We start from the raw sequence: 24,512 nt of genomic DNA on the forward strand, positions 1-24,512 counted from the left end.
AGCTCACCATTACTGCTCCTAATACTGTTCTTCTCCCTCTTGACATATACTACCAAAACATTAAAAGAAACCTTTTTGGTCATCTTCTGCCTTTTCTGCAATATTTCTCCGACTTTTAGCTTTCCTAATATTCTTTTTAATTGTTGCTTTATACAGCCATTTTTCCTTTATAACTTCTTTTTCAGCTCTTATTCTTTAATTTCTTATTGCTTCTAAATTTTGGAATTACCTCGTCCAGCATTAGACATATATAAACGAAAGACCCGTGTGTGTATGTGTGTGTATGTGTGTCACACTCAGCCACAGCCATGGGAGTTGGTGTGGATTCTAAGGAAGATGTATAAGCTTATACAAGTGTGACTTGCATTTGTTGAGATGGTGCCTGCGTGCACTTTTAAATTTTTTCAACACTTGCGTGCACCTCACTTCTCATTCAACCCAAGCAGACCAACTAAGCTTTATGGTACATGCACGTTGTACGTTCACAAAACAAGCTAGCATACGTTTGCCCGAGACAGGTTCCGGCTCATCCCACTCAATTTGTGCCACAGCTGCACTCGACTACACGTCCGTCTCAGACAAGATACCACCTGTCCCACCTGCCCACTTAGCTGACGCCTCTGTAAATTTACTACTGCTAGGGAGTCTTTGGGTTGCTTTATGTCCCAAAGACCATACGCAGCTAGCTACATATAAAAAACTTTTAAATCTGTTCCACATATCTGTAACTGCCTCCACTCTTACACACTTATCCCAATTTATTTTTTTAGGCCTTGCCACATCAACTCAACATTTACCTTACTAAAATTAAACTTGACTATTTAAAATTTTAGAATATGCATTCTACCATAATGCTGTGAATTCTACTGGATCCTAATGGTTCAATCACATCTACATCCTGCTAAATGTTAATGCTAAATCTGGAAAGGTTTACCTCTTGTTGGTGATTTAACATCTTTAATTAAAAAACAGTCATTAATTACACCCAAAAACTCCCATTCTTGTGCTCTGCTATTTGTAAGCTTATCCTAGTTAATATATAGGTAACTAAAGTCCCCCATGAGTACAAAATTTCCCTCTAAACTTGCTATTTTGATATCTATCTATTATATAAAAAAATCTTGTATCGAGACGTGATCAACTCGGAGAGACACTTTGAAGTCCCGTGAGACTACTTGCACATCACGCCCTACTTACAATTTCTCGGTGACACTTTAACAAACCCAGAAAACAAGGAAGTTAGACAAAAGTACAGCTGCTGTACAGGCTTTTAAATGATCATTGCGCAGTGCGACATGCAGATCATGCAGCTCGGTAGCAGCAGCTGCAGGCCAGCAGCTGATTTGTCCGCATCTCCTTAGCGTGCGTTCAGCCCCCCCATTCAAAGCGAGCGGCACAGACGCGAAGTGGCGAGTGTGAAGCGCACCCCCGGAGAGAGGGGTTGGGGGGTTGGCGAGCAAAGCCCCCTAGTTATTACAAAGATGTAAATTGATACCATTGTTCACATTAGGAGGTCTATAACACACTCTAAATGTGAGGCCTCAATCACTAATGCTGTCTAGTCGAATCCAAACAACCTTATTAAGTAGTCTGTCCACCCTGGCCATCGGACCTTACTCTTATTCTATGTTAATTAATGTTGACTTATGTTTATCTTTTATTGTGTCTTCTATTTCTCTATTCATTTTGTAAAGCACTTTGAGCTACATTTTTTTGTATGAATATGTGCTATATAAATAAATGTTGATTGATTGATTGAAGTTGCGTCTCACCATCTTATTGAAGAAAACTTGCACTCAAATCCTGCTTATATAAATGGTGACTCTTCCACCGTTTTGGCTTATTCTGCCTTTCATTAATAATATGTTCCCCTCTTTTATACTCCTGTCCATCTCTATTATTTAGACTAGTTACTGTTATTCCTACTATATAATAGTTATGTGTAGCTACATATTATTCTAGCTTACCTAGTTTATTCTTAATACAGTATTTCCTAGCATTAAGGAAAATAATTTTTAGTGTAAAACTCGACTTAAACTTCTTAATAATGTACTAGAAATGTCCAGCTTATCTTATATATTTGTATTGTACTACTGCCCATAAGGGCGGCATGGTGGCGCAGTGGGTAGTGCTGCCACCCTCGCAGTTAGGAGACCCGCGTTCACTCCCCGGGTCCTCCCTGCGTGGAGTTTGCATGTTCTCCCCGTGTCTGCGTGGGTTTCCTCCGGGTGCTCTGGTTTCTTCCCACAGTCCAAAGACATGCAGGTTAGGTGCATTGGCGATTCTAAATTGGCCTTAGTGTGTGTTTGGCATGTGGGTGTGTGTACCCTGCGGTGGGCTGGTGCCCTGCCCAGGGTTTGTTTCCTGCCTTGCACCCTGTGTTGGCTGGGATTGGCTCCAGTAGACCCCCGTGACCCTGTAGTTTGGATATAACGGGTTGGATAATGGATGGCTGTGGTGGGCTGGCACCCTGCCTGGAGTTGGTTTCCTGCCCTGCACCCTGTGTTGGCTGGGATTGGCTCCAGCAGACCCTGTGACCCTGTAGTTAGGATATAGCAGGTTGGATAATGGATGGATGAATACTGTCCATAATTTTTTGTGGTTCTGAACCGGGCCTATGTTAAATTCTGTATTTTAAACAGTCTTTAACTAACTTATTCATACACCTCCCCAATACATTGGTGTCTCATCTGATTAAATGTAACCCATCACAGTGTAAAGGGTCTCATCTGTTCCAGGAGTCCCAACATCTCATAAACCTACGCTCCTCTATCCTACATCAAGATTAAAGCCAACTGTTAAGCCCTTTAAACTCCTCAGCCTTTCCTGGACTGATGCATGCATCTCTATCCCTCTGATGATTGAGTCCTCTTCTATCAGTACTTCTTGCTTTCTAGATGCTGCTTTGGAGGTAACCCGTTTAAGTTCCTCATCCCTACCTATCACCTCACACTCATCAGAACCACCATATTGCTCTGCAAAAGACTGAAAATAGTTGGAAATCTCAAATTCTGGATTTGATGCCCCTCGACAGCATGTAAGTCCTGTCTTGCGCTTAAATCTGACTGTGACCAACCCTTTCCTACCTCTCTAATCTGGAACCTATTTCTGTGCCACTTTGGGGTGCACACTATCTCCCTAAAGGACATCTGAGCAAGATAAGTCAATTATTTACAACAATGCAGGCTAGCTACCTCCTCCTTAAGGTCTTTAACCCTGAGGCTGAGGTGGCAGATGTAGATATCCTGGGAGTCCACCTCGCCGAAGCTAACTTCCAAAAAAGTCCAACATCATACAAGACTTGCATCGTAATGGTCTCATGATTTGAATTTGCATGTGTGACAGTGAATCTCTTCCAAAATGAAATATAAATGAACTATGAGTTTAGCAAACTACAGTACCTGTTTAATACTTACTGGCTCTCTCTAAGCCACTCTATTAAACGTTTCAGATGCTCTTACTAACTCTACTATTGACACACTTTCAACTGCTTGCTGGGTGTGTTGCTGTTGCTTACTAGATTTTCCCTTAAGTCTCTGTTTTGTCCCCTCTCTTTGCCGTGTCCTTTTTTCTAACATAAAATAACTATCAATACTCTGACTACATAAATGCTGTCCTTTCCAAATGCTCTTTATCCTCGTCTTCTTCCTAGAACCAATGCTCATCAGCTTGTGTGATTTACCTGAGTTAACTAGTGATCCTTTACTTCATTCATTCCTTATAAGGAAAAATGTATTAGAAACTGCATATTTAACCAAATACAACTATTTAAATATATTGAAAAATAATCAAAAGATGCTCCAGACAGAACAAATGAATAGATGGATGGACAACACGTCTTACTTACCATCCACAAAGGTCCCTGTGAGGGTGATGACAATGAAGACTTTGCCCTCCGGCTCCAGGTCAACCTGGGAAGAAAAGACAGCGGTGTTAAGGCCTGAATCTCTGAGCTATTTCTCAGTCCACGAATTAACGTTTATGTTGTATAGTGTCTTTCAAAATGCTTTACAAAGCAAGGCATCTTACAACACAGATAGAGAGTGTGAGGTCACTATAGCAGTGGAGAGGACTGAAGCCCAAAAGTGAGTGTCATGGAAAGAGGCAGGCCTATATGTTGGAGCTTTATGGGCAGGAAAAGCTGCAGAGATGGGGCACCACAGAGCATGTGCCAGGCTGTACTACATCTTTGGAAGGGACTTGTCATTGTCCTGCACATTGCTCAAATGTAGTTTGGTGGAGAATGATGGTGTTCAGGAAAACACCTACAGCACTGAATATGCTCAGCAGTCACTGCTCAACAGAAAAGAACCAACAAAGCTACTCCCACACAATAGCATTCTCGATTTGTGACCAGAGGAGATATCAACACGATCAAGGAGATGTCAAAAGAGTATTGTCTTTCACATCTGGTTCCTCAGAACAGCTTCGTATTGCTTCATTTTTAGACTCAGGATTTTCTTTCACTTTTTGGTCTCAGATCTACTAGTTTACTAGCAGTTGAGTCAAAGGGTTACAAGTAAATGGAAGCCCATGTGCCCCTGCACACACATATTTCCAGAAAAGGAACTGTCAAATTGAGGAACAGAAAGATTAAGGTGATGCTTTCAGAATTTCTACTGCCTTCTCAAGAACGGATTGAGTGCTTGGCAACAGAATGAGAAGAACTACCTGCCCATCCTGCACGACAAGCCTATTGCCTCCAGGTGCTCAGAATCCACTGGATGAGCAGCATTTCTGAAATGACTTAAATTGTAGAAAAATGCCCTTGAGTTCCTGACAGTAAGGGTCAGCCTCCAGCTAATACATGTTTGTGTAAAAGACAAAAGCAGGAGAAACAAAAATAATAATGCAGAAAAGAGTTCCAGTGAATGGATGGGTGAGTGAGGGAGATGAGGTCAGTATAGCAAAATGGTAAAACTGCTGCCATACTGAAAAATCGGTTGACACTTCTGCCTCACAGCACCAGTGACTTGCATTCAAATTCCATTTAGGTCCTTGTCTTCATGGAGTTTAGTTTATTTGGTTTGAAACAGGTGTGGATGTCAAGGCAATGGGACTGGCATCCTGACTGGGTCGAAGAGCAACTCCTTACCCAGCTGAATAGCCATAATGGAAGGGCAGCTTGGAATAGGATAGGCCGGGATGGGTGATGATCCTTATCCCAGTCAGGATGAGAAGATAATGATGGAACTGGGCACAAACACAGATGTGCGAGGCAGTTCATTCTCCCACATCGTAGGTGGCAGTGTCCTTCCAGGCTGGTCCCAGTTAGGACTCATGTATGAAAATTGGAGTACAGAAGAGTAGCTCTGTCGGGGTCCTTGGGTGCTACAAGAGGACACTGCTGGAGGAAGACTGCCCTGGTTTACGTACATCCCGGAAGTGAGCTGGAGCACCGCTGCTGCGACACTGGAAGTATTCGTGAGTCTGAGATAAAATAAACTCGTCACATATCCTCAGGGAGTTAGAGTCAGGAAGCAAATAAAGTCATTTATTTGAGATTAAAGTTGTGCTGGGTGCTATTGTGTCTGTGGTCTGGGGCTAAGTGGTGCCCCCTTGTTGTTATACAGGAAGGTTACGAAACAAACAAATAAAAGAAAATATACCAACAACTTAAAACTACAGTATAATATGTTATAATATGTATATTCACTAAAAATTAGTACAAAGAAGAATAATTGCCTGGAACAGTACACAAAATAATACATCAGATTTCAACAACAAGTAAGAGAATTCAAAATGATTATAGTTCGGGGAATTAAAGAGTTCTTAAATCTGTGGCTCTTTACCCTGAGAAACCTAAACCTAATGACAAAGGCTAAAATTTAGGAGAGACAAAGGATGTCTACTGCGCAGCAGAACTGAGTCGGCCTTTTTTCTAACCTGTCTGAGGTACAGCTCAGTGGCAGACGTCTGCTGTTAACCAATGATACTAAAACGTCTGCTGTTAACCAATGATACTAAAGCTAATTTAAGCAATGATTCTAAAGCTAATTTTTACAATGTTGTTAAGATGGTTTATACTCTTAATGCTGAGGTTGTCAAACCAACATACAACAGCAAATGTGACAAATGATTAAATACAATACTTACAAAAAAGTGTCATTATGGTTTTGCCCACTTTAAAACTATTGAGATTACTAAGAACGAATAGCCGCTTCTGTGTCTTCTTGTAAATTTGTTCTATGCTCAGATGAAAAGTTGACCTGTTATTAATGATTATTTTCTTATAAAGTATGCTACCATGGCTGTCTGTTTGTCTGTCTAGGATTTTAAATCACCTTTAGCTCGCAAACTATTGACCTGAAATTTGGTACACATATACTACTTGAAGTCTACTATCCACTTTCGAGGTGATGATTGACCTCCAAGGTTATTCCTCTTTTTATTTTCATTTAATTTTATGGTAGAATCAACTCTCAGCAGCAGCCAGCAGAGCGTATGGGCGCCGTTCTCATTCCCTACCACCTTCGCCGTCACTTCCCCTACCTCTTCATATCTTAAATCATTCTTGAGGCAGATTGAAGATTTAAGTGCCAGCTTAGGTGAAAATTTAAGGAAAACATACTAAGTAATTGCAACACAAACACTGACTTAATCAGTTTTAACGCGAAAAGATGCTGACGAAGGAAGAGAAGAAGCAGGCCGCTAGGGTGGAGAAAAGAAGAGCTGCTCATGAAGCAGCAAGAATGTCAACCTCTGAGCAAACGATTGATAAACTTACAGAGAAAGAATATGAAAACTATGAGTGCAGTGTACCATTACTGGTCCCAAGATATTTGTACTTTTCCAGAATATCCACAGTTATTTACTGTTGAGAGCATGGGAGTAGGGGAGCATTTGAAATCTACAACTGAAACCTTTGTCTTAGAGATATTCAGGTGTAAAAGGACGGACCCCGCCATTGAACAAGCTCATCAACAACTGGTCCATGACTGTCCCTCTTATCTTGTAGAAGCCTCACCTGCAAATTCCAGGATATGTTTGTCCTTGTATGAACTCCTACCCATCACTTGTTAATAAGGTAAACAGACAAAGAGATAGACAACAGCCTTGAAGTGAATGCACCGACTATCAGAGAAACAGCCATTAACACTTACTCCTGTGTTCTGTTAATTGAAAAATTCAGAATCCACTCCACCACGTAAGGATCCAAACAGAATTGATCAATCAGATTATGAACTACAATGTGGGGCTGGATGGAATTCAAAGTTATTTTTAATCTCTGTTAATTAAATAAGACTATTGCATTTAGTGTGGGTGCAAAACAGGAGTTTCATGTTTACTTCATGTTCACAGGGCTACTTTCCATTTCTTTTACAAAGACATGCACATTATCTGAAATGGCAACTCTATACTCGGCCAGCGTTTGTGTGTGTGTGTGTGTGTGTGTAAGCAATAGACTGTCATTCCTTCCTGGGTATGTTTCTGCCTGACACCCCATGCTGCTAGGATAGGCTTCACCTTTCTTCAGCCTTGTAATGGAGAAAGCTGGTTCAGAACATATATGGATGGTGGAGGAGGAGGAGGAGGAGGAGTTGTAAAAGAAGGAGACTGCTATTCAACCATATTGAACATCAGTTTATGCAATTTGGTGGAAATTGGTGGTCATATGGAAATTTACATCATCTCCCTGGTGGGAGAGTAGCAGCTAAAGAAAGATGACTGCTGGGCAATGATACAAATATGTATATATATATATATATATATATATATACTCAGCAAAAAAAGAAACGTCCTCTGACTTTCAACTGTTTTTACTTTCAGTAAACTTAATGTGTAAATATTTGTATGAACACTAAAAGAGTCAACACCATAAACTAAAAATGTTTCACAATGTGTCCCTGAATGAAGGGAGGCTCAAAATCAAAAGTACCAGTCAGTATCTGGTGTGGCCACCAGCTGCAGTGTATCTCCTCCTCATGGACTGGACCAGATTTGTCAGTTCTTGCTGTGAGATGTTACCCCACTCTTCCACCAAGGCACCTGCAAGTTCCTGGACATTTCTGGGGGGAATGGCCCTAGCCCTCACCCTGCGATCCAACAGGTCCCAGACGTGCTCAATTCCTTCGACGATAAACACGAATCCGTCCATCACCCCTGGTGAGACAAAACCATGACTCATCAGTGAAGAGCACTTTTTGCCACTCCTGTCTGGTCCAGCGAAGGTGGGTTTGTGCCCATAGGCGGCATCGTTGCTGGTGATGTCTGGTAAGGACCTGCCTTACAAGCCCTCAGTCCAGCCTCTCTCAGCCTATTGCGGACAGTCTGAGCACTGATGGAGGGATTGTGTGTTCCTGGTGTGACTCGGGCAGTTGTTGTGGCCATCCTGTACCTGTCACGCAGGTGTGATATTCGGATGTACCGATCCTGTGCAGGTGTTGTTACACGTGGTCTTCCACTGCGAGGATGATCAGCTGTCCTTCCTGTCTCCCTGTAGTGCTGTCTTAGGCGTCTCACAGTGCGGACATGGCAATTTATTGCCCTAGTCACATCAGCAGTCCTCATGCCTCCCTGCAGCATGCCTAATGCACGTTCACGCAGATGAGCAGGGACCCTGGGCATCTTTCTTTGGGTGTTTTTCACAGTCGGTAGACAAGTCTCTTTAGTGTCCTGCGTTTTTAGAACTGTGACCTTAAATGCCTACTTTCTGTAAGCTGTTAAGGTCTTAACGACCATTCCACAGGTGCATGTTAATTAATTGATTATGGTTAATTGAACATGCATGGAAAACATTATTTAAACCCTTTACAATGAAGATCTGTAAAGTTATTTGGATTTTTAAAACATTATTGTTGAAATACACAGTCCTGGAAAAAGGAACGTTTCTTTTTTTGCTGAGTATATATGTATAATATATATATATATATATATATATTTATATATAAAATAATAATATATATATGTATATAATAATATATATACATAGATATAGATATATATACTGTATATATAGATATAGATATGGATATATAAATATATATATACTGTATCTATAGATATGTTAGTGGAATATCTGAACACGTACAGAAAAAATCATATGAAAGCCCATATTGTCAGATGGAGACCTCCACTGCATCCTACAATATAGTAACACGGCTGCTGGCGGGAGGTACCTTGCCAGAAAGTTATTTTCCATATTTACCTTTGGAAAAGAGGGATCAAAGTACTGTAGAAGGATGGTCAAGGCCATAACCACTAAACCATACTGAACTGGGAACTGTCTTGAATAGCTGGCCTTGTAACTGCCATGAGGGTTAATTCCCTCAGGGGTTAATGGATACTACTGTGAGCTAGTAAAGAAACCGTAACTCTGTAAGAAATTTAGCTGAAAAGTAACTCCATAATGAGGTGTAAAACCCTTCTTTGTCAGTGTGGCGGGCAGTTATTGGGCTGGAGGTAGATAAACCGGGACAAGAAGGAGACAAGGAGTGAAAACGAAACAGAACGTCAGAGGTAGATGATTATATGGGCTGTGGGTGTCATGATCTCAAACTACTTAGGACTGCCGTGTAGTGTTTTGAATTTTACTTCCTTATCTTAATTTTTTTAAAACTAATTGTTATTTATATGTGACATCTGTTTTCTTGCTTCCTGAAAAATGTAATTCAATATTTGCACCACACTGGCTGCTAAAGCACCTTTCTTGTTACACTGCTAACAGCGTCCATGTGTAAGTTTGTGACATCATGGGTACCATGATGGGCAATTGGATGAGGATGTTCCCTTCATGAACTTTATTATTTTAGGTAAAGAAAAGCCTATATCTTGGGAAATAATAAAAATATTTGTTTTGTTTGGAATTTCAGGTTCTGTTTCAAAGCCTTCTGTCAACTCTATTTCTTCTTTTGCTCAGTTGAGAAAGTTCACTCGATAGACTGCCCACTACTTATCTTTAGGCCTCAATTTCTGGCTTGTGTATTTTGCCCATCAAACATCCAAGTATTGTGAGTGGCATATGGGGACATTTTTATCTGAATACTGGGGGGACTGGAGAGAGACTCTTACACTGTGTATCATAACAATACCCATTTCTGTTCTCAGGCCAGAGGAAGCTTAACATCAGGTCTGCTCTCCTTTGCCTCCACCACTTCTGTCCCTGTCTCCATATAAGAAGATGAAGCCTGGAAGGTCATCGTTTTTGAGCCCAGCTGACATAGAGAGCATGTCTCCATAAAAGCTACTCCAGGATGTCTTCTGAGTGTCATTTGATTTATATATCCTCTCTTTCCTGCATTTCACGAGTTGGGTTCCTAACTTCTTTAATGTGTCTGTGGTGCTATTTTCACATAGCCATTCACATTTCTGCTTGCCTCATTATACTTGAACACAAAACCCCACATGGCACCAATTTAAATAACCTTGTGCCAATGGCATCACATGATGTCACTTCTAGGGGCAAATCCACAGCAACAGATGTCTGCATCTTAGCAACTGCTGGACAAACTGTTGGCACCCATAAAGAAAAATCAAGAATTAAGACAGTTCATGCAACAGATTGATCCTCACTTATCTTTAGGTCTCCGTTTCTTGTATGTGTATTCTGCCAATCAAACATCTGGGTATTGCGAGAGCCTTATGAAGACTGGCAGGACTGGATATAGGGCTACACTGTGTATCGTAACAGTGTCCATACCCATTCTTGGGCCAGAGGAAGTTCCACCTGAAGACACCTAACATCACATCTGTTCTCTCTTGCCCCCAACTCTTCTGTCTCAGTCTCCGTATAAGAAGGCAAAGCCAGGAAGTCATCATCATTTTGACAGAGTGAACACATCTCTGTAAATCTACTCCAGGATGACCTCTGAATGTTTTTTGACTTATTTTGCACCCCTTTCCTGCAATAAACAGCATTTCACAGGTTGGGACCCTAACACTTTTACATCTCAATGGTTATATTTTCACCAATCTCTGCCACTTTAAAAATAAATATGAAACCAGTGACTCACTATTTCCTTTTTAGAGAGACACATGGTGGGAAAATGGGGAAGTTACCCCTATAGACAGCCAGGACAATAACCTATAGGAGGTCAGAGGGTCAACAGGACCTGGTCTGAGTCACTTCAATTCTATTATTACTTTGTGTTTCCCTATTATCATCCCTTTTCAATTGTGTGTGTGTTTCTTTTCTAAAAAACATCACACTTTTTGATAATTTCTCATAGCCCTGTCATTCTTGGCAGCATTCAGAATGTGAAAGATGTTGGGTGGTGTTCTCCTGTTATAGCTCACAGTATCAGAGGTGCTCAGGCGTTTTTACACTTTAGCCTCCCCAACCCATGTTTATTGACCACATTTATATTTCAGAACTTCTCTCATACAAAGTGAGGCATAATTATGACAGGTTGATCCTCACTTATCTTTAGGTCTCCGTTTCTTGTAATTGTATTCTGCCAATCAAACATCTGGGTATTGCGAGAGCCTTATGAAGACTGGCAGGACTGGATATAGGGCTACACTGTGTATCGTAACAGTGTCCATACCCATTCTTGGGCCAGAGGAAGTTCCACCTGAAGACACCTAACATCACATCTGTTCTCTCTTGCCCCCAACTCTTCTGTCTCAGTCTCCGTATAAGAAGGCAAAGTCAGGAAGTCATCATCATTTTGACAGAGTGAACACATCTCTGTAAATCTACTCCAGGATGACCTCTGAATGTTTTTTGACTTCTCTCATACAAAGTGAGGCATAATTATGACAGGTTCATCTAAAGAATTATTATTTTAGAGGAGCTGCAATATATTATTAAGTTACAACTCAGTACTGAGTCCTCAGTCCATTTGGGTAAAACTACGATGTTTCATAAATCTTCTGATTTCTGCAAAATGGTGGATCAGAAAGTTTATAAAAACTAGAATGAGCCAGGGACACCTTAGCACTCTACTGGAAGAATAGTCAGAGCAGAGTAGAAGTCATTACAGTAAAAGACAAAAATAAGTGACCTCCAAATACACTGGAAAAGACAGGCTTGCTGCCTGAAATAAAATCAGGCAACACAAAAAGAAAAGAAAATGTCAGAGAAACTTGCACTCTGTTGCTGGAAAAAGTTCACCTCAAGAATAAAGTTCAGACGACAGCTGAATGTTCTTTCACACCTGTAAACTGACAGGCCACAAGGGGCAGAATAAAGACCAAAAGATGAAGGCTTTACCTCATCACAAGCAGGGGTCAAAGCCAGGAATCAAACTGTCACGTAACCAAGCAGGGCATATAAACCAAAATCAACGTCTTAGACGACTCAGACAAGAGTTCTTCAAACCACATAAAAAGCACTCATAGAATGTTTTATAATTCATCCATAAACTTGGTGTAGTATTTGGGCATTGCATATGTTAACCTTAGTCTGATCAAGATTTTTTTATGTCAAGGATTCTGTTTTTGTAGTTTATTTGATCTTTCATTTTGAACCAAAAAGCATCTTCTTCCCGTTGTTTACTCTGTTGACGCATGAGGAAGTGATGCTATAAATATGATATTTGTATCTTTCAGTATCCCCCAGTGGATTTTCTTAAAAAAGTCTCAAAGAAATGTTAGTTTTAGTTTCCATTCAAGTAGGTCCTCGTGTTAGGTTTTCAAACTCCTTTTGTTTCTCGACTATGATTTTTGCCTTGCCCTGTAGGTTTGATGTTTCGATCATTTCTCCCCTCTTATTAATGACCTCTGCCTGGCTTTTTGAACTTGTTTCTAGGACATTATGCATCTCCTGGTTATTTCATCACCTCCCAACACTGGAACACCAAATCCCACACGGCACTGGCTTAAATAGGGTTGTGCTAATGACATCACATGATGTCACTTCCAGGGGTTTGTCCTTAGCAACAGATGTCTGCATCTTAGCAACTGCTGGACAAAACGATGGAACTCATAAAAAAACAAGATGGTGTAAATCTACAATATGACAGTAAAATGAAATGAAAGTCATAATGAGATCTACAAATTTCAAAACTGCAGAAAAAAGTAAGTACCAATGAAAAATGTATTAAGACCATGAAAAATTAATAAAAGCAAGTATTATAACACTGAAAACATATTTTTGCTCTTAAATATTGCTCTTGGAGGAAACAAAAAAATACCACTATGTCATACTGCCATTAATCAAGTTAAATCCTTTGTTGGGCTTGGTGAGAGTAGAGTTGGATTAAATTCACAGAACCTGGTAAACGCGATGTTAGAGCAAACACCAACATTTAAGGGCTAAACTTGAAACTGAAAAGAAAACCAACTTAAAACCAGATTCAGAATGCACTGTAAATGATTTGTTTGTTCAACATTAAGACTCTTTTATGAATTTTTTGCTTGAATTTCTTAAAGTTTGTATGCTGCTAAGTGTACTGTATGCAGTGCTTGTAGAAAAAAAGCAAACAAAATGGCTACAGTGCAGTGTCATCAGAATAATATGCAATGACGAATTAAAATGAATAACGCATTGACAAAAATGAACAAATGCTACAAATTCATTAACTCTTTCAGGGCTGATGTCGACTTTTGTCAAAAGGTGGAGTTGATGATGATAATCGACTGTAAACTGCGATAATACCAACCGTTATGTTTTAGTTGGACTCTTGTTGCTAGAAGGAAAGTTAGATTCATTCGTTTGATCGAGATTTCCTGCGCTCCCATGAGTAGCAAGGCACAAACAACGTTAAAAATGCCACTGACATCTGGCGAGAGATCAAAGCGAATACGTCAAGCAAAATACTCCGTGGACGATGTTTTGCCTATTATTATCTCTGAACTGGACTATGACTTGTTAGACTCAGATTTTGATACAAGTGATTGAAAACAAATGTGAAGTTCCAGCTTCAGCTGATTGGTCCCCAGCTAATTGTTGTACTGACAATGTTCGCCAGGGAGGACTGCCACTTAACAATGATAAGAGGTAGAAAGCAGATTGCAACGCACTGCGACTATAACCCAGCCATGCAAAGACAGCCTGGCCGCAAATTCTTGGCAAAATGGCAGCCACAGCATGCAGCAACAGACGTTTTATGTTGATTTCTGTGTGAAACCATTGCTTTTCAGAAACTGTTTTTTTCTTGGAAATAATTTTCAGCCCTCAAAGAGTAAAGCAAGATGGCTGCCGTATTGCCTTTGCAATGTACAAACAAAACTAAAATGGTAAAACTGATAGTCATTACTGGACAATGCTAGAAAAGTAAAAATAATAAATAGATAGCAAAAATAAACTTAGGAAGACATAATTTAGAATCTTTGATTAAATCATAATGCAATGGAGTCTACTGTACAATCTTGAAGGAGAAAGTAGGAAACTTGAATGGAGGGGCCAAAAAACAAAGGAGAGGTCAAAACCGGAAGTCAAGAATGGATCGTCAAAACCAAAAATCAAAGTTCTATGTCAAGCAGGGATCTAATACCAAAATAACAATACGAATGGTGAATAATTACCAATTACAGCGCATTATCTAATCTGGGATGCTTTGGGGCTTGCGTGAGCTGAATGATGTGTCAGGCATGCATTAGTAGGGGGCATCTTCAGGGTTTCTGTAATGTCTGTAATTCCACCCTGGTACATGGGTTTGTGCTGTTACTTGCACCTTTTCCTCTTTTTTCTCAGATCTGAGGATTGTTGAAAGGAGGAGCTCTGACATCACTTCCTCCTCTCACCTGGAAGTCCCGCCTCTTCTGCCCCAGAACTCACAAAAGAACTGACTACACTGGAAAGAGTCAGTCACTTTGAGACTTGTGTCTGCATAAGATGCTTCACCTCAACCAAATGCTGAAATCTTTAACTTGTTTTTTTCTTTATTCTGCTGGAATTTGAGCCTGACAATTAAATAAGTTTAACTCTGGTGCTCCAACCTTTTAAGCTTGTGTTTTGCCTTTCATACAGATGTCATCAAGGCATCCTAGTGACTGATGGGAGTATTATGGAGGTGATATGTAACACAAAGCTCTCAAAATGGCAATACCCATTAATAAAACAAAATAGTGTCAAAAATTATATTTTTCAATTAACAAATATTAAACAATGGCTTCAAAGAAAAAACAAACATTAAATATGGATTCCCTTGAGTAAGAAGCACCAGAACAGATCTAGAGATAATGTGTGGAGCTTAAACTCCATAAAAATGTATAAAAATGTTAACTACAGCATCAGGCTGTACATATGATCATGTCTCCTGATGTAAAGAGGCATGTCTTGACTGCCTTATATTCGCTACAGCTTTAATATTTGCTCTCCTTCTGAATGATTCCCAGGCATATGGTAGGTATAATACCAGAAATCTGCAAAAGGTGAAAGCAGGAGCAAATGACCAGGACATGTAAATGTTTAATGGGACAGGTAGTCAAAATAACAGGGCAATGTCAAAAGTCAGCAAGAATCTTTTATCAATTCAAAAACACTAAAGCAGAAACACAGTCAAAACACAAAACAGGTCCTAACACAAGCGTCTTTCAGCTTTTCCAACACTAAACGGGCAGCTGAGAGAAAGAGTAGGAGATCCAGTACATGGATGAATGAATAATCAAGCGGCCAACATTTTAGGGTTTGTGTAATAATGTCAGCAAACCATTTGACTGGCAACAGAACACCGTTGCTACCAATAGTATGGTGGTATGCACAAGAAAAACCCAAAACACTGCTCAAGACATTGCCTCATAATATTAATGGCATTAAAAAATATTTCATATCTGTAAAACTATACATACATGAGATCATACTTAATGAAGCTCAGAACTACTTCTCTGCGTTATTTAGAAATAGGCAGGAACTGCAAGGCACCTAAAAATTATTTCCACCGCCTGCCAGAATTAAACATCACAGTATAGGCGTCTCTGTAACACATCTACCATAAGTGCTATTTTTGTTGCATACACACGCCACACAAATCTAAGATGAAAGATGAAAATGAGGCCACATTTCAGAAGTTCACTTCTTATTCTTGGACCTTTGTGGACAGATATACCTCAATGTTTCAGAACAATCCCCCTTCGAACCTCCACTCCTATTTCAAGTGAGCATAAGCTTTAGGTTTTTGGGTTCAGTTGATTCTAGGAAAGTTTATGTACCCCTGGACTGGATGAAAAAATGGATGGATAAAAAAACGTAATCTGTGTAAAGTGTGGCGTTATGAAACTCTTGGCCTGTTTGTTAAAAAGGTTTGTTTCTCTATTCTTGTAGCTATTCCTTTGACATCCTGTAAAGCACTTTGAGCTACATCCTGTGTATTAATATGTGTTGAAATAAAGGTTGTTCTTGTTTTATGTACCATCATTGATGGCATTTTTTGGTGGCTGTTTCTCGTTTGTAGGAGTTCTCAATTTTAACTAGACTGAAATCAGAAGATTGACTCAGTCATTCCATGAACTCATTGGTGTGATAGTCCTCAAGTATCCTTCTGCATGACAAAGCGTACAACACTGAGTCTGGAGGTTTACTCCTGTCCTTAGGCTGACGCCATCTTTCTGTCCATTTCTAAAGTCATTATTCTCTTCTGTTCATGGCACAGATCAGACCACAGTATCTCATAGTCCAATCACTTCAACTGAAGTTTTTGTGTTTTCTGCTCAAAGCAGAGCTAGCGCATCTGTTTTCTGTCTATCATATTCTAATCTGGCCTTTTCTATTTTTGCTGACATGATGTTTGCTTCTGCAAATTGCATGTCACCGAACTGAAAGACAATAAACCAAAATAAAGGAACAATCTTTACTTGTGCCTGATATTCATCTTTTCCTCTCAGATCCCAACTGCTTGTGTGCACAAGTTATGACTTCATTCTGCCAACACTTGGGGATTACGGTGCTGTACTGTCCAGAGTCTTGGGTTCAAATCTCAGCTGAGCCTCTGTCTGCTTGCAGTCTGTCCTTGGGTCCATTTGGGTTTGCTCATGGTACTCCTGTTTAATTTCCCATCCCAAAGATGTGCTCATTCTGTTCATTGGTGACTCTTAACTGAATCAGTGTGAGTGATGGATGGGTTCCCTGTCCAGGCCTTAATGAAATGCATCCCAGCAATGTGACAGCCAGGCAGCCATATTGAAATCCACCAATCCAAACCTTAGGTGACCAAGCAGCCCAACTGAAGTCATCCATTTCTCATTGAAAGTCCAACTCTCCTTCATGCATTGCAAATGGTGGATGGAAGGTTGTACTGTAGGTTCTTCAGTATGAAAACATACAGGTGTCGAGCAGATGGCAAACAGATGAGAAGGGGACCCAACTGTTCTGCTTTCAGTTTTACTTCATGGAGGGATGATGGGCTATGGAGCTACTATCAAACCAGCATCCTCAGCCCTATTTAGCCCTAAAGCTTCAGCTTGAATATCACAAAGATTTAAAGTTTATTCCTCTGATGAAGTGCCATTAAAGAATGCGAAATATGTAACCCGATGGGGACTCACCAGCTCAGAAAGTTTTTCTTCTTTTGAAGAAAAGAAAAAGCATTTAAGACAGCACATCACGTTTCTCGACCAGCCAGCTGACATAATGCTTGAGGGATCTTAAGGAGCCGTGAACTCTTCTTAAGATGCTGGGAAATTCCAGCGGATGGAATCTCATCTGAAGGCTGGAGCCTGAACACCATAGTTTTTCCATGTAATTATTTTACTGCCCACTTTTACGTCTCTTCTGTGTATGAGTTTGGCAGAGAGATGAACCATGGCAAGTGAAGCACTGTGTGCTCCAGATCTTTCTGCAGATAAAAACTAAAATGTGTGTAAAATTATAAGGTGAGGGAAGAAGACATCTCCCTATCATTGCCTCCTACCTGCCTTACCATGCTTTCATTTCAAAACGTGGTGGTCCTGCCTTGTGTCTGATGCTTCCATACTACAGTGAAAAAGAACTGCTGGATGAATGGACAGATAAACCGGGTATTTCTGGGATACTGAAGCATTGAATATACAGAATAGGTGACATCCAATAATCCTATGCCAATGCCTACAATGTGCTATCTGAGGACATCAAGCATATCTCACCATCCCTCAATCAATCAAGCTTTGCTTTATTTAGAGTCCTCAACAGGACAAAAATCAAGATAAAAAAAACCACAATCAAACCACGGGCAAGCAAAACTTTGAGGAGGAAGCAGGAAAAGGTCATGAACCTCTCGCTCAGACAAACTTTTAACAGAAGGGAACACACAAAGGGTATGCTGTTCTAAGGGGCTTAGCAGATGGAATTCACATAGCAGCTCTGACTCCCTAGAAGGCCACACACCCCTTTGGCTCACTGCAGGTGGTACACTGCCCGACATGAATGGCATGTAAATGCTCAAGGATGCAGAAGAGATGGTAAGGTGCCACATAGTCTAGTGGTCTGGAAATTACAGCATTTACTTCCTCTCCAGGCCTTGTTCATTTGGAGATTTGGAGATTTTTAGTAAATGATATTAAAGGCTCCAATGGTTTGTAGAAGATACTTTGGAGGCCCAAGATGCAGGCCTTCTTCATGCCCTATGCCTATAGTCTAAATCAAGAGCAAAGAATGGTTCCAGAGCACAAAACAACTAAATGTTCTATATAGTGCCTTTCATAATACACTTTACCTGATGCATAAGGAAAATTGGAACATTATTAAGTAAACGCCGGAAGGCCACTCACTCCAGATTTCCTGATGCAGGATTTCTCATTATACCTAAGTCCAACTATGCAATGCCCAACGAGCACTAATTCACCTCTGTGAATTCTCCACTTTGAACTTCTCCCTCTACGTGGGCTTCTGAAGGAGTTCCAGCGATGAAGGTGGTCAAATATACTCTTTTGTTCTCTTATTTTTTTCATCACTCCCTGTATCGCACTCTTGCTGCAGGACTCATCAAGTTCCCTGTGCTATGATGTCTCACTGGCAAGTAACTGCTGGGTGCAATCAGACCTGCACTTTGGCAGTATGTTCATGTGATTGGTCATTGAATAGTTACCTACAGCAGAACAAGCAACCTAAAAAGATACATTTATGAATATTCTCGAGTAGATGGCATATGACAGCAATATCTTGTGTACTTTATAACACACTTAGCAATGGTGATCACTGTGTGTATTATCAAGGGATGAGTGGAACTCGCCAAGTTCGTTATTGAATTGCACCCTACAAGCAAGTGGCACTCTTTCCCCCACAAGGTGGTATATAACCAATTAACACACAAAGATACACACACTTTGGAAAACATTATTTGTAAACATGGTGTAAAACATGGTTACCTAAATTCCTGCTGACTACACCAAGTGTTGTGTTATGCTAGGGTCCTAGGGTGACCTTATTCTTCCCTTTATACTTTGAATTACGTGGATTGCCTATTTTAGTGCTCTGTCTTGTGGCCTGAGGTCACTGATATAAAAGGTAGTGTTACATGTTGTTGTGATGTGGGATTTTGCATATAACTTGATAAATGTTTTGTATGTCTTTATTTATAATTTAGGCAAACCAATGTAATTTAGTGGTACCTTGGTGAGAGGCATTCTTGTTTATCCCCCCATGTTTACGACTTTTCTTTGTAATTTTACGACAGGATTTGGGGGATGTGTCTTAAACTAGTTTGATGAGTGTTTGTTTGCTAAAGTCTTTTCTCCCATCCCCCACACAAAGCCAGGTTAGTGTAATATATGGTCTTGGGGGGGCAGGAGATAAGATGTTCTATTTCACCCATTGGTCTGAAGTATGGCTGTTTGGAATTGGCTTGTCTCAGAGGCCTTCAAGTACCATGATATCCTATTTGCTGTAGGAAGTTGGACAGAAAGCCTATAAATTTGCTTGCTCAACCACATTCTCTCTCTCTGACCCACATATGATGAAGAAGCATCTCTCTTGCTAACCTGTGATGATGAAGACAACACAATGAAGAGCACAGCTCAGCAGTCATATTGAACAGACATGTGGCTGAAAGCTGAGCACTAACGATGCCTTAACTAGAGACATTTTAAGTAACTACAAGTCTGTGTGCCACCTGAATTACACACCACCATTTTATCAGGTTGTATGGTTGCCAATATTCAAATGTACTTTGCATTTTGTTATTATTTATGAATATTATCAGTAATACATTATTTTATGTGTGACTTAACTCCTGCTTGTCTTTTTACTACATCTATTTGCCTGAGGTTATAGATATAGAAGGGAAGGTGGGGAGAAGTTATATAGAATAATACCTTATATACAGTGGTAAGTCTGTGAGATTAGGTATTCTAAGGCTACATATTAATAATACAAAAGTGGAAAGTAGAGCAATACATATATTACTCTACCAAGATAAAACACATGTGAAGGCTATAGCAGGGATATGAGATATTTAGTTCAGGTGTACGTAATAAAGAGTATAAAGTCGAGAATAAGGCCACCCTAGGACTCATCAAAGAATGGGAAAGGTGCTATGTACAAATGTAACATAAGGAATACTATGAAGTTGTTCACTGAGAAGGGTGCTATATAAAAGGGATGATATAATGCTGCTATATTAAAAAGGTGGCATAAAGTACATTGTGACAGTAATCATTGTGAATTACACTACAGAAGGGGCTCAATGAAACATATTGTGATGGTGCTCAGTGTAAAGGAAGCAATATGCAACAGGTTGAATATTTGCCAGATATGCAAGTAAGAATTTCACTGCACTCTATCCCTGTGACATTCCTGCTACTAATTCTGCTAAAAGAGTTGAAATGAAATACATGGTGATGGCATTCAATATGAAATGTATCACATAAAAGGAACTATGTCTGTTCATTGTGAAAGGAGGTATATATAATATGGACAACATAAAACATGGTGTTTATCACGAAAGGTGTTACTCAGTAGAAGTACATCCATCCATTCACTTTGAACCCTTCTCCTCCACCACCTAACTAACTCATGCATCACCCGAAAGGTGGTCACCCATTCTGGCTGAGACCCCATTTCAACTCAGGACACACTCACTCACACCCACGCTCTGATTTTAGGCCAAGTTAAAGTTGCTGATTAGGCTAACATGCATATATCATTGTGGTAAAACAGGAAATAAGAAGTGTGAGAAAAACCCACATTGACACAAGAAGAACGTGCAAATTGCCCATGTATAATGTTCTGGCCAGGAACTGAACAAAGATTTTGTAATTAACCAACCATATACCCCGACACCCCCAATTTTTTTTTCTAACATGTTTTCATAAAAAACAAGAGATACTTGCTTGTAAAAAAATCAGGACGCTCATCTAGATTGCGACTCTTCAAACAGTCGACGGCATGAGCCTTGTCAGAAACCATGGAGAAATTTCAAGTTATTCTGCCGGCTGCTGGTACCTTGGACATGCACTAGCACAGCATGGCTCCATCAATTTAGTTTTGTTTTCCTGTTGAAATACCCCTTAATGTCTAGTGGGGCTATGAAAAAGTTGAAAATAGAGCAAATAAATGTTTGCATATAGTGTGTACTATTGTGAACTCTGTCAATATCAAGTTTTCTGTCATGTGTGCAGAGCAGGGCTTTTGAGTGACAGAGCTGTGGTATGTCTACGTAACTGTAACGCTGGCCACTGCTGTGACTCACTCTTGGTGGGTTACAGTCCAGAGTCTTAATCACTCGGTCACATGCAATCTGCAATGCATACGTCACGGTACTGAATATAGTGCATTTCAAAGCAAACACCATCCTATAATGCTTTAAAGACAGAGTGCATCTATTTTCACATTTCTGCTACCGGAACACTGGCTGCTTAGGAATGGCCACAAAGTGAGCTGGACGTCAGGACAGAAGCAGAACCCTTTACGGTTAACTGCTAAACCTCAAAGTCCACCACTACCCAGTCCTCTTGTGATTGAGAAATAGATAATAAATTACTGGTTTAGATCAGTCATTCTGATAACAATTAGTAAACCTGTTGTATGTTTATAGTATATTCTCATGCACCTAAGGGGGAGGAAATTAAATTGTGATTTGAAACGTGGGTGATGTCCAGGTGGGGGATGCTGGTCCCCTTTTGTCAATGGTTTAGTTTTTGAGATGATGACATATCCTCACCCAGTGAATGTGGCCTTCATCACCTCTAGAGCTGACTGAGTATTTTTCGCAGTGAATGTACTGGATTGGTCAGTGCCCTTGTTTTTATTTTTTTTTTCTTAAAAATTCCTCATGTGGTTGGCTTAGACTTTTTTTTTCCCAGAATGACATCGCATGGCTGTGGCAGCCAATGTAGAAAGGGGATGTCATTACTCAATCTATGCTACCTGCCTGCTTGATACACAGGCCTTTCATGCACGTGTACTGTAAGCCTCATACTTTATGCTGCATCCTGATCTGATTCACGCATGTGAATTTGAAAAAAAAACTTGTAGCATTTTCATTTGAGGGTTACGTTAAATAACCATAATGAGAATATTATGAAAATACTTTGTTGTTCTGCACAGATTCATTGTATGTTGTGTCTTTACTGCTAGGTTAAGCATGTTATGGTTATTGCGATCTAGTGCAGATTAGGTAGTGAGAACCTTTGTGACCACAATAATCGGTCCAGCATAACTGGCAGATGCTTCCCTAACCCTCAGCAACACTTTAAAGACCATTGCACCCTAAAAAAAATAGTTGAGGTCCTCCTTCCCACTGACTACCCCACAGCTAAATGTGCCATACCTTGGAACATTTCCACATTTTTTCTGAACTCTAGGTCAACACCAGTTTACTGTCAAAATGAGTGTGGCCTTTCGGTGAGTAGTGCTTATAATCCAATATGATTCGTAAACAAGAAGTGACAGACTGTAGACTATTTACTGTATGTAGTAGGCGTAGTGTTGCAGTAGTAGTGTAGTAATGTAGTAGTGGTAGTAGTAGTGTAGTAGTAGACGTAGTGCTAGAAGTTGTAGTAGTAGTGGTAGTATCTTAGAAGTAGTAGTAGTGTAGTAGAGGTAGTGCAGTAGTAGTAGTAGTAGTAATAGTGTAGTAGTGTTGTATTAGTGATAGTAGCATAGAAGTACTAGTAGTAGTGGTAGTAGTGTAGTAGTATTACTACTATTACCATTCTGTCTCACCCCATTAATTAAGACCTTGAGGAGCACTGGTCTAGCCTATAAAGCTGAGGCCTAGACCATGCCTAATCTACCTGTGCCACTGACAAGAATTACAGAAACAGCACTACAGATATCTTCTGCGTTTCCATGGTGCACCTTAATAAATTAATCTTTCATTTACAGTACAGTAAATAATATATAACACTTTTATATATACTGTAACTATAACACCTTTGACATCATAAACTAGAGCAAAGGCCATTAAAGGCAGAACTGCAATCATAATTTCAAAATGCCTCAGATAATACATCCATTGCAAAAGTGTGCAAATACACAAACTTTTTGAGAGAGAACTTACCCTTTAATATCAGCGACTGTGAGCAAATGAACATAACAGTTCTATGAGTTCTCCACATAGTCTCCCTGCACGTCGATACACTTCTTGTATCATACCACTAACGTCTTCATTTCTTTGGGGAAGGAACTTATCAGTTGCTCCCAAATCCAGGTCTGCACCACTTCCTTAACCTCATTATCAGGGGTGAAGCTGTAACTGTATAGTGCCTTTTTAAGTGGACAGACAATTTGATAGTTGCATAGGTATAGACCTGAGCTGTAAGAGAGATGCTGAAGATGTTGAAACAGCAAACAGTGTATTGACTCCACCACTGTGGATGCTGCATTGTTATGGAGTAGCAAGACAGTTGCTGGCAGCATTCTTCTTCTTCTGTTGTCATGTTTCAGACAGCATGTCTCCCTTGGCAGGGGTTCAAAGTGTTATTTTTTTCCTGGTTTTTTTTGTTGTTTTATGCTATTTATTTGCATTAATCCATCCTTCCATTATCTAACCCGCTATATCCCAACTACAGGTCTGCTGGAGCCAATCCCAGCCAACACAGGGTGCAAGGCAGGAAACAAACTCCAGGCAGGGTGCCAGCCCACCGCAGATTTGCATTAATGTTAATTTCATTTATTATGAACATCTTTTTAATTGTATGTTGGGAAAAGGGAAGGGCTTTAGTTATGTCCCTTGTGCTTTGTGGGTGGTCCCACAAGGGGCAGGGCCACCTGCACATCACAGCCAGGAACAGCCCTCCACCCTGCTTGAGGGAGGGTCGATTCCTCACAGTTCACTGAATATGCTAGGAGTGGAGAGTTATTGTGATTTTACTGTGCTTGGCCATTGCTTTTCGATTTTCTGATACTTTGAACCCCTGCTCTGTTTTGACTTTTGTTTTTTGGATTTTATATTGGGAGTAAGCTGATTGATATTTTCTGAACCTCTGCTCTGCTTTTGACCTTGATTTTTGGATTCTGTATTAGGACTTTGGTTACTGTGTTAGGACTTGCCTTTTCAGGGCTCTCCTTGTGCTCGTTGGAGCTCTGGGGCTTGCATAGCCTTTGTGAAAATAAACCTTGTTATCAAGGTTCTTCTCACCCCTTTTTGGTTCTAGTCGGGGTGTTTTGATGGTGTTTCCCCACTCTAGTGATCAACTTTGGTAGTGTTTTGGCAGCTGTGCTTTCAGAACTTAAGCAGTTACATGACAACTGTGGATTGCAGGTTTCAGTTTCT

At 40.2% G+C, this 24,512-nt stretch overlaps 1 protein-coding gene across 1 annotated transcript in view; it reads right to left on the reverse strand.

Moving 5' to 3' along the window:
* Positions 1–3,839: 3,839 nt before the first annotated feature.
* The window catches only part of LOC120518395 (protein kinase C eta type-like), a 55,388-nt gene continuing 34,715 nt past the window's right edge, over positions 3,840–24,512 (reverse strand). The window contains exon 2 of the mRNA XM_039741181.1: positions 3,840–3,911. Within this exon, the coding sequence (XP_039597115.1) occupies positions 3,840–3,911 (72 nt within the window). The remainder of the gene's footprint in view (positions 3,912–24,512) is intronic.

The sequence above is a fragment of the Polypterus senegalus genome, chromosome 18 (genome assembly GCF_016835505.1).
Source record: "Polypterus senegalus isolate Bchr_013 chromosome 18, ASM1683550v1, whole genome shotgun sequence".
NCBI classification, from domain to species: domain Eukaryota; kingdom Metazoa; phylum Chordata; class Cladistia; order Polypteriformes; family Polypteridae; genus Polypterus; species Polypterus senegalus.